Consider the following 12,410-nt stretch of genomic DNA (forward strand, 5'->3'; position numbering starts at 1 on the left):
AGGACAAGGGATCATACTTTAAGCCTTCTGGTATCTCTGCATGTAGAACAGTGTCTTACATATATTACAGGAATTGGTCAATGTCTGTGAATAGACTAATTTCACCTGAAGGAGATACTTGTGTAATGAAGTGATTCTTTTTTACCTTTATCTATTCAAAATGCAAAACCAAATTGGGAAACCATATTTTTCTTTAAGAAATATTAGAATACATTAAAAATCTATTTTCCCATGCAAATACATGGGCTACAGGAATATTATGTACAACATTTAGAAAGTGTCTACTAATAAGTTTACTTTTCTTTTCCTTACATTTGAGAGAGTGCTCTTCTCCTTTCATTGTATTTTGAAATATGCTTTAAAAAATAGGGAAAAATAAAAATAAAAATTGTAGCTTTTTGTCTGGCTCTGACCAATCCACCCAGTACCAGATTTTCCCTTTGATAGCTTTTTCTTCGACAATGGTTGATATTTATATACTTTCTTTCCTTTTAAATTATAGCTCCTCCACAGTTTGTGGTTAGGCCAAGAGATCAGATTGTTGCTCAAGGTCGAACAGTTACATTTCCCTGTGAAACTAAAGGAAACCCACAGCCAGCTGTTTTTTGGCAAAAAGAAGGCAGCCAGGTGAGTGTGAACCTTGACTGCTTTTCTGAAATCTCTGAACTCTTCCTGTCTCTGGTGCTCCTCAAATTTGCCTCACTTTTCCTGTTATCAATGTTGAATTTATTTTACTTCTAAAAAAAAAGGAACAATTAATTCTAAAATAAGTAAAAGTCTGATCTTCTAATATAATGTTCTTTATTTTCTAGTGTTAATTTTCCAAAATTCTGTATCTTACATAGAATAGATAAAACTCAGTGTAACAAAATTATCTTTAAAAGTCTAATCAAAACCTATTTAAAATCTCTGAACAGAAAAATAGTTTTACTTCCTTGCAGCAAGCTACTTTAGGATTATTAAATGAGTTTGTAGATATAGAGTTCTTGGAATATCCTAGGCACATGTAAAATAGTCAAACAATATTTCCATTATCAATCCACCTAGAAACCAATTGCAATTCCCTTTCATAGATAGGTATTATAAATACCTTTTCTTTATCATTCACTTAGGATACTTCCATTTATGAGTGGGATAGATATTTACTTCCATCATCCCTTCTGGATTCCTTCACAATGGGATTAGATAGGAAATAACACATTATACACCAATCAACTCTTGCCTGGTCTTTGCTATGCCCTGGTTTGTCCACTTGTGGCCCTCTCTGAGTAGTATTGACTTTCAGACTCTGTTCAAAGTAAGTCAGATACACTATTTTTTTTTCCACTTAGGCCTTGGCCAAATTGGGACAAAGCACTTAACCTCTAGGTTCTCAGGCAATGAACAGAATTTCAAGCTTCAATCAGAACCTTCTCTTTGCCTTAAAACTTATCAGCACATTCCTGAAGGACCTGGAGATATTTTTGTTGTAGACTTTCCAGTTCCATCTTCAAGGAGGCATAGTTCTCAGGAATAGGCCTCAGCACCCTCTTTTGTTAGTCCAAATTCTGGAAGACTTTCCTAGGGAATAATGAAAACCATTGTTAAGAGTCCCAGGAAATTTAAAGACTTTGCCAGAGATGGGAAATTTTTTTAGACTGCATAGAGAGAACCTGTTGATCAGAATTAATGTTTGATTATCTGGATAGAGGGGCATCAGTAAGTTCCCCTTAGTCATCATCTTTAAATGTCATAGATTCCTATATTTTTCTGAACCACCCCTAGTTAGCAGTTTGACCAGCTCAGTACAGATGGACACATTGTCTTTCCTTCTTTCTTCAGTGCTCCTTGTTTGAGTCACTTCCCTTATGATTTATGGGTGCAAAGATGAGATAAAGTGCTGGCCCCTCACTGCCTTACCTTACATCAAAACTGTTCCAAGCCCTAATATTTATCTTTTTTTCCCATCATTTAGTGATTATAAATCAATTTCTACTCACATGTTTTCTTGATTCTTCACTTAAAAATTGCTTTTTGATGCAAACAACCCAAACTATAAAGAGAGTATAAAGCAATACAACGTAGTTCTAACACATGTGTATACACACACGCACACACACACACACCTTGAAAAAGGATAGAATTTAAAAGCCATTTTCCCTCCATATGATTGTATAATCTTTGTAGCACTCTTGAACTTTGTTGAAGCTTTTTTTCTTAATCTAAATTTTGTGGATAATACCTTTTACTTTGCATAAATTATGAGGATGACATGATTAAGTTAGTTTATATGTAAAAGTGCTTTACATATTATGATCAAACAAGATGCTATTTCTAACAGCTTGTTGGAAATTAGGAAAGTGAAATTTCCTCCCCTGTGTCCTGCCTAAAATGTCAAGTTTATATTTCTGCTCAGGTCAGGGCTGCCAGGACCTGAGGTGTCCCCCTGCCCAGACACTAATGTCCAGCACCAAGGAGGAGCTCAACACTACTCTGGTCACCTCTGTCCTCAGACCCACATAGAACCTGAGAAGGTTGGGATGGGTGAACACTGGAAAGCCCTTAGACTCATATAGAACTTGAGAAGGCTGGGATGGAAAGCCCTGGTTAGCTGGACAATATTTTTTCTCTTGCCAGTGGCTCTTTCCCTCTACCTGCCTTGGGGTCCATCAAAGTTATTCCCTCAAGCCACTGATAATAAAGATAATGAAATGAACATGTTATTTATTTATCAATTTTATAAATATAATGGTGTAAATAAGTTTGTTTTTTGGAAATTTACACTTTAAAATCATGTATTGAGTCAAATCTCATTCTGTATCTCATTATTATATAAATACAGCTGTATCATGGGTAAATCACATGCCTTAAAATAGCTCTATGTTGATATAAGATATTGTATAACGTGTGTTGGTCCTGTGGCCTAATAAACATGGCATTTAAATATACTACATTCTGCTTTAATGGTCTTTAAGGATAATCAAATAGCATAAAAAGTATTTCTTTTTCTGTTTTTTTGACAAAGTGGCATGTAACTCCAGGGATATTAATCTCTGGGAAAAAATTCCAGTTAGGTAACTTGATTTGATTATAATCTTAGGTCTGGTTTTCTTTCCTTCATATGTCTCCCTTGCATCAAAGAGAGAGAGAAAGAGAGAGAGAGAGAGACAGAGAGGGAGAGAAACAGTAAATGAGAACAAAAGAGAATTGCCAGAGCAAATCATAAAGTTACAAATTATGAATTGGAATGTTAGGAAAAATAAATTGGTCTTACTGTCTTCAGTATCCAATTTTTACAGTGATCTATGACTCTCCATCAGTAGAGCTAAGAGCCTGGACTTAATGGTCCATATTCCTCAATATGTGCTGATAATGCCAATTAGCACTAATAAGATACCTAGGCACTTCAAGGCAAGAAGAGCTCTATAGAATTCTTGGGTTTTGCTTGTAATCCATTTTCTTGTGCCCATGTCACACAAGCAGGGAATAAAGATGATGGGTTAACCTCAATCATATGCCATTTTCCATGTCAACGAATCATTTAGAAGGTGGACTGATACTACATTGTAGAGGAAGAGATCCCAGGGAGAATTAAGCCCATCTGATGTATTAGTGCTATGTAAATTAGTATTCTAATGGCTAATTGTAGGAAAGTGCATACTTTGAGTTATTGTATCATTTTCAAGAGGCTTTAAAATTTAGACCCTTTCTTTTAGATGGTTTATTTCAGTAATATATTTGGATTCCACAAGAGAATTAGCTTGTTCTCAAATTGTTTCATATGCATGATAATGTCTAGCCTTATATAGTAATACAAGTTTTATAGGAGGGCAATAGCATTTTGAAATTATATTCCTGACATGCTTGCAAACATCACTTCTTTTAGAAGGGGTTTAATAACATGGTAATGTTTATGTAAAGTGGGCTTATAGTGTCACACTCAAATCTAATAAAGTGGACATCCATCATGTTGCAATAAAGAGAAGAGCTTCTAATTAAAGTAGGACATCATTCGCAGGATTAAAGTCATTTAGCGTAATTGAAAAGTGTTAATACCCTATTTTATCCTCTTCCATTGGTATTACTTCAAGGGTAAAAACATTTTAAGGTGAAAATGTGTCTTATGCCTTTAATTGAATGTTATTACCTCCTGATTGTAACGTATTGAAACTGTTTAATTACAAACCTGGAAAATTAATTACTATGTCGAGAAACAGATCCCAGAGGGTTATAATGTTCTTTTTTGTAAGTAAATACAACATAAAAATTGATATGCTCTTATTTATAATCCAACTTGGAAACATACCTCAATATGATTTGTTATACCCAAATGTTTTCCTTAATTGAACAACAGTAAAGCAACATAGATAGGTCATCTAAGTTAACATTGCTGATCTCATAGAGGAACTTCCAAATTTTTATGAGTAGGCTGTTTGTGTTTATTGTGAGATGTATAGTAAAGTAAAGTAATTTTTCATAAAAGAGAAAGTCATATTATGAAATTCTTTAAGGGCACACGTATACTTCAGAAACATTCTGCATCTTCTTTTTATTTTCAATCATTTGCTTCATCTTGCATAGATGGTAGTACTTATACCTAACTCCTTTCAAAACTATTACAGTCGGCAGAAATTTTATAGCAGGAGTAGATCTGGCTGTCTTTGTCAATTTTAGCCACACACATTTGAACACCTTTATAAGAAATTCAGATAATTATATCAAGTACTCAGAATGATTAGTGGAAAGTCTATTTTACATTCCACATTATCACAAATTCTGTTATGCCCATTTTACAGATGAAGAAATCACATTTCAAAGATATTAATTAACTGGCAGTAAGACAGAGAGAAAGTAAAGGGTTAAAATAAAGATCCAAGGTTTTTTTTTTTTTATTTTTTTTAAATATTTTACTTATTTATGAGAGAGATTGTGCACATGGGCCGCAAGTAGGAGGAGTGGCAGAGGAAGAGAGAGGAGCAGACTCCCCAGTGAACAGGGAACCCAAGGCTGGTTCCCAAGACCCCTAGATAATGACCTGACCAAAGGCATAAGCTTAACTGACTGTGCCGCCCAGATATCCCAAGATCCAGGGTTTTTAGATGACTATTCCTTCAGACTAGAGCATGCTGACTTTATAAAGCATATTATATTCCCATGATTTGGAAAAAGTTTCCCAGTGAAACTCACTCTGTGGCCTTTAATCATTTCAACACCATATTTTTATAATAAACGTATTTTCTTTTTCTGAACATATTCCAATAGTTGTAATAGCTATTGTTAATATAATTTTCCTTCTGAGTGGGAAAAGATATTGATGAGATTGTGTTTCTTCCACAGAACTTGCTTTTTCCAAATCAACCCCAGCAACCCAACAGTAGATGCTCTGTTTCGCCAACTGGAGACCTCACAATTACCAACATTCAGCGCTCCGATGCGGGTTACTATATCTGCCAGGCATTAACTGTGGCAGGAAGCATTTTAGCAAAAGCTCAACTGGAAGTTACTGATGGTGCGGTATTATTTTTAGATTTGTCTTGGGAAAATAATATTTTTTATTTTAAGATCCATATTAACCAAGAGAAATTTTTCTGAATTGCTGAACCTGTAAATGAATGCTTGTCTTCTAAGTTTGAATCTACCTAAAATAACGTTTAATTGTTTCTAATTTTACATGTACTATCCCAAAGAATATCAAAGATTATCTAATTTATTTTTTAAAATAGAGTAATATTTTATTTTAAAGAAATTACATCACACTCCCAGTACGTATATATGTGATCTGTATATTTTTTAGTCTTATGCTGACATGATTGCTTCTAATGGGCATTGATAATTTTATTTCATGAGATGAGAAAGAGATATCATCTTTAATAGTATCAGTGGAAATAGACGCGTTCTTAGCTGATAATCACATTATGATAACTTATGACTTTTTAATTATTCATTCTCTAAGTTAAATTAACCAAATACCTACCAAACTACTGATGGATGCTAAAATTGTTTTTTTTTTTATTTGCACATTATATAAGTCTTAACTGAAGCATCTGCATTTATACTAATTGTTGAAAAGGATGTAAGGGTCTTCATAATCTGTTTTTATTTCCCCTAGAGCTTATTTGTCACATCTGATAGACTAGGAATTTTAGATATTTTGTGAGCTACTACTGAGCAGAATGTAATGTTTTTTGATGTCTTAAACTAAAAATTCTCTCTTGTTCAACTATATTTGTGAGGTTTGTGGGTTTTTTATTTTCCTCTGATGCTGGTTTCTGAGATATAAGAATTTTGGTCTGCAACTTCTCTGATTCTCTTCCTTCTCTGCTCATGAAATGTGATGGACTTTTATACGATTTGAACTTACATGTAGATTAAATGGTGATTTTACATTAATAGAAAGGAAATCTTTTTTAATGTCTGTCTATGGTATTGCCTGATTCAGCACCATGTCAGGAATAGGAATAAATGAAACAGACAAACAATTGGCTGCAGGAACATTGAGTTGTTAATGGCTGCACCTGCTGATTTTGCAGAAATTTACTGCCATGGAACTGAAAGAAGTCAGGTTCAAGGGTAATAGTGCTAAAAAATTCTTCCTTTAGATGGGCAAGATCTTTGATCCTTCATATGTATGTTTTTCTTTAAGAGAAATAAAAGATAATTATTAATCTTTTTAAAGCCCTTATGCTTTCAACCATTAGCAAAAATGTCCAGGTACATATACTGGGAAAACAAGATATTCTGGCCATAACCTATTTCCTATATATAAGAATAAAACATTCCAAGTATAGTGCTGAAGACTTCTACTATAATCTAGCTGCTTTTGTTATTTTACAAAGGACAGACTCTAAAATGTTTCTAAATAAATTGTTATGGAAAAAGGCAAACCATATTTGTAGAAAACAAAACTGATGAATTAGAAGACCTAGATGATATGACATATATTCAGAATTATTTCTGATGCAACGAAAAGGAAAACTTTTGTTTTGAGAACTTATGTTGGTTGGCAACATAATGTCACAAAACAGTGGTTATTCTAGATTTGTTTCTGAGGTCAAAATAAAAGAGTGAAAACAAGTTTAAACCTGATGAGTGAGGTGACTGAACAATTTGCTACAACTGCCTTGAATATTAATTCCTACATTGATTTTTACTTAAGTAAGCAATCACAAAGTCAAGATCCTTTTGCAAAAACATTGAATGAAGGTGATAGAGTTATTGATTTTGACAGTAAAGAACTCTAACTTCAAGACCTATCCATACAGACACACACAAACACACACAAACACACACACATTATTATTACTAATAACTATTTCTAAACACTAACTTGCCACATTGGCTGATGAGTTCAGCTTCTATTCATAGTTTTTATTTTTTTCAGATTGGTTAACAATTTAATGGTACGTGAGCTATCATTTTGTTTTGGAACATTTTTTGGAGGGTGTGGCCCAGGGAAATTTAAAGCCAATTGAAATTCCAATGTCATATTCAGAGAAATAGCAAACAAAGTATGTCATATTCAGAGAAATAAGCAAAATATCTATGCAGTGTTTCTATTGCTACATTTTTGAACTCAGTCTCCTTTCTTGGAGGTATTTATAACTCAAGTGTTCCTATAAGATGAGATTGCTAATGGTGATGAAATGTTCTGTTGAGTGATAATTTTACTGATTATAGATTGAATGAAGATGCTTCAATATACTTGAATTTCAAAATATTCTTTTAGAAGACCTTATTAATTCATTGGCACTGTTGATTTCTTCTTTTCTTCTGCTCTTTTTCTCACAGAAAATTAGAAAATTGTAATGAGAATTCTAATACAGTCAATAGAATCTAAAAGAACTGAAGAGATGTATTTATATATTATATTGACAATAAATGTCACACCATGATCTTATATGATGGTTTATTGAGGATTTATAATGCATAGTTAGAGAAAACTGTGGAGTTGTTCACAGATCACTGGAAACCCTAAATGTTCATTTAACCTTTGACCTCAATGTCATGGAAACCAGTGGTCATCTTTCACCCATAACATCTTTGAAACTGAAAATTCCTTCTGGCCAGGAGATTTTCAATTACTTTATTGATCAAATTAATTAAAAAGACATTGAGCTACTCATTTGAGCAATAAAAAAGAAAGAAACTAATTAGATGTTCTTGGCTATATCTAATGATTTCATGGCTATAAAAACAAAAACTGGTTGTAAGAAATTACCTGAATTCCATAGTTATTTAATTTGAAACAAAGAAGTAAGAATATTAAAAACTGAATAATTAGATTCTACTCTGGAAACACAGACCCGGTTTCTCATTGAACTTAGAATTATTCGTAATATTTTGTAAATTTGCCTTTCATTTTTGACCCATAAAGAAAATAAATTCCATGAATATTCAGTTTGAATATATCTACTTGTGCGGTTACTGCCAGATGTGTCAGAATTGGTATAATATTGTATTTTTACATTAACTGAAGATTATTTTATTTACCTCTAAAACAAATAATTTTTGTTTGTCAATAATACACAAACAAAATTTTATTTTTTTAAGTTTTTTATAAGGTTTTTATATTTATACATACACACATTTTAATACGTGTTTTGATGTAGTAGGTTTAGGTTGATTGGAAGTCCACTGTATCTTGACATGCAATGGATCTATTTCATAACTTCTATTTTAAATTAAAATTGGTTGGCTTTCTCATGGTAGGCTGTAAAAGGGCTGCTTAATTTAATGTTTTCCTCCAAACCACAAATTCTAATAATAAAGATAATGCATATAGATTTGGAAATAGATAGTCATATAAAAGATTATTTATGAAAGCTGGTGGACAAAGGACATTATAGTATTAATGAGTAAAATGACATTTTGATTATGTACAATGTAACACAAGATGACTTTCTTTATAGAGGCTTTCTCCTCATAGTTACTTAATAATCATTAAAATCCACATTTTTTCCTTTCTATGAAAATTTTATATTTACATATGATATACAAATTTTGGTAATTATATAATAAACATAATTTAAATATACATAAATATTTTGGGTAATTAATCAAAATCTATGCTGAAGTTTATAGAACTTTCTCTTAACAAAGCCTTCCTTAGACTCGGACATGTCAGTTTCCTTATTTAGTGTTCTAATGAATTCTGGATGAAAATTTGCATCCAATTGACTCCATATCTCCAGCACTCATTTAAATAATACTACACATTCTGATATGTTCCTAAATCAGTATGAAATACTTCCAGGACTGACAATACTGCTACAAAACAATATTTAATTAAAAAAAAAAAAAACAATGAACTAGAAGTTTATGAAATTCTGCAAATTTTACCTGGATGAACACAGGAATTGATATATACATAAATACTTATTTTGCATGAAAATTCTATATCATAAATATATATAACTAGATTACTGCTTATTTTAGGGACTAGTTAAATCATATAATCCAAATTATAATACTCTAAAGCCTAGTGTCATAATCCTGGAAATAAAGTATTTCTAGTAATTTATTCTAGAAATTACTTCTTTATTTCTAGTAATTTAACATCAATCAACATAATAGTCTTTATAAATACAGCACAATGCTTTGGAGGGTAAAATTATGTATTATACATATATTTACGATGAAAGCAAAAACGAAAATTTTTCTGCCCATATGACACTCTTGGCTTTCTTAAATATGCATATGAGATAAAATGTATATTTTATGAATAACTACCATGAACTCTCCATATTTTTATTTTAATTCTAATATGAGTAATACTTTCAACAATATTATAATGTCAGAATTTATTTTATTGTCATCTACTATAGGTAATTCAGAGTAAGTTATAAGTAATAGTATGTCCCCAGTAAATATGATGTATGTATAGTATGTATAGATAATAGATACATAACAGACATAGAGTATGCAGAATAAATTATAAGTAATATGGATGTAATATAATATCTAATAGTACAATATAACCTATATAATTTCTGAGAATTTAAAATATATTGAAAATATCTTTATCTTTTAGTTTTAACAGATAGACCTCCACCTATAATTCTACAAGGCCCAGCGAACCAAACTCTAGCAGTTGATGGTACAGCATTACTGAAATGTAAAGCTACTGGGGATCCTCTTCCTGTAATTAGCTGGTTAAAGGAGGGATTTACTTTCCTGGGTAGAGATTCAAGAGCAACTATACAAGAACAAGGAACACTGCAGATTAAGAATTTACGGGTAAGTAATGCTTGACTTGTATTTGGATCTTCATCTCAACTTAAGTATTGCCCTAGGGAAAAATTGCTTTGTGAACTTAAAATCTTCCATACTAGCACAGTTGCTCTACCTTTTATTATTGGCCATGTTATTTTTTATTTTATAAATGATTAATTGAAATTAGAAGGAAAGTACTTGTTGTTAATAAGTTCATAACAGACCTAGAAACTTTTTATTCTTTCATTCCAACTCATATATATTTTTAGCTTGATAAAGCTAAAAATTTTAAACACATTAAGTTGGTGATGATAATAGGATATTTAAAGTAATTTAAAAGTGTCAAATGCTTCTAATTTACTGTCATGAACAAAGGATGTTTATAAGGAAATGTGGATAAAATGGCTTGGCCAAACTATTATGTGAAAAAACTAAAGAGATAAGATTGAATACATAAAAGGTAGGTTTGGCTAGTTGGTGGAAAATCTTACATTTAAGGTTAAGTTGCTGTGGAATTTTGATTTAAACCAGTGGGCAAGGACAAGTCATTGCTGTTCTTTTACCAGAAGATGGTGACCATTCCTGCCAATTTAACAAATTAAACTTACTTCGGAAGCTGCTCAAGTGCCTATTTCTGAATAGTGTATTACCTATCTATTGCTATTTAACAATATTAGCAAACAGGGATCCCTGGGTGGTGCAGTGGTTTAGCCCCTGCCTTTGGCCCAGGGTGCGATGCTGGAGACCCGGGATCGAATCCCACGTCAGGCTCCCGGTGCATGGAGCCTGCTTCTCCCTCTGCCTGTGTCTCTGCCTCTCTCTCTCTCTCTCTCTCTCTCTGTGTGTGTGACTATCATAAATTAAAAAAAAATTAAAAAGAAAAACAATATTAGCAAACACTTAGGGGCTTAAAGCAACATCCATTTATTATTTCATAGTTTCTGTGGGGTTAGGAGTCTGGACATGACCTAGTTGGGTCTACCACTTCTGAGTCCCACAAAGGGAAAATCAGGTATCAGAGTTGTAGTCTCATCCGAAGACTGGCAATAGATTTGCTTCTGAGCAACATGATTGCTGGCAACATTCAGTTCCTTATGGCTATCATATTGATTACCTCCGTGTCTTATTTGCTGTTGACTGAAGGCTGCCGTTAGTTCCTTGCCTATTAATATACTCATTACAACTACTTACTTCCTCAAAGTCAATGAGGAAGGGAGTCTCCTAGAAAGACAGGCATTACAGTCTTTTGTAACAAAATCACAAATGTGACATCCTGTCACCCTTGCCATATTCTGTTGGTCAGAAGCAAGTAAACAGGTCCCACACACATTCAAGGTAAGAGATTGATTACACAAAGTGTGAATACCAGATGAATGATATCATGAGGACCACCTGCCCTCTACAAGTATAGTCATATCATTCAGCAAAATGTGGAGTCTCCCCTCTATGTGGCAATCACTATGTTAAAGCTGAAGAGTTTACTAGCATAGTCAAAAGATTAGGAATGAGAGCCAGAATTAAGATGATTGATATAATAGTTCATGAAGAAAAATTAATCAATAATGACTTAGCGGAAGAACAATTAGTAGAATCTGGTATGTAGGTAGAAATTGGGAGTTAAGATTTAAAAAAAACAGCAGAAAAACAATGTTGAATTTTCCTATTCAAATAGGGAAGAAAGATAAAATATTTTTCATTACATATATTTTCAAATAACTACAACATGGACTATTTCTTCTCTTAAAATACAAATATTTTTCTAATTGCATGTTTATTTGGTATTCATCAGTGTATCACCTAGACATTTACAAAAAAAGGACTCTTTTCTGGTATGTACATACACACACAAAGTACACAAAAATTTGTTAACTTGTATATTTGTTAATAAAATTAATATATAATTTTTTCATTTTAATTTTGAGACATAGGCATTAATCATTGCTTTGAATAGAAAAAAATGCTGTCAAATTTAGTTAAAAGATAAAGAAATTAAAACAGATTTTAGCCTGTCTTTTTATTGATTCTAAATTAATTGTTAACCTTCTTTGAACAAATGGGAGTTATTAAAAAATTAATGCCAACTCTCCTTGAGTAAACACTTTCACCTCTCTCTTTGGGCTAAAGGCAGACTTGGGCCATGGAGGTTAATGCATTTTCACTGTACTGCTGAATTAAAGGGTGTGCTTGAATAGTCAAGATCCCCAGTAGTGTTTGAAAGA

General features: G+C 32.4%; 1 protein-coding gene across 40 annotated transcripts in view; it reads left to right on the top strand.

Annotated features, from left to right (window-relative positions):
- Positions 1-12,410, top strand: part of ROBO2 (roundabout guidance receptor 2) — a 1,660,631-nt gene that overhangs the window by 1,551,144 nt on the left and 97,077 nt on the right. For all 40 annotated transcript variants that reach the window (XM_072740956.1, XM_072740957.1, XM_072740967.1 and 37 more), the window contains 3 exons: positions 503-627; positions 5,317-5,488; positions 10,010-10,215. In XM_072740956.1, the coding sequence (XP_072597057.1) occupies positions 503-627; positions 5,317-5,488; positions 10,010-10,215 (503 nt within the window). The remainder of the gene's footprint in view (positions 1-502; positions 628-5,316; positions 5,489-10,009; positions 10,216-12,410) is intronic.

Source organism: Vulpes vulpes, chromosome 15 (genome assembly GCF_048418805.1).
Source record: "Vulpes vulpes isolate BD-2025 chromosome 15, VulVul3, whole genome shotgun sequence".
NCBI classification, from domain to species: domain Eukaryota; kingdom Metazoa; phylum Chordata; class Mammalia; order Carnivora; family Canidae; genus Vulpes; species Vulpes vulpes.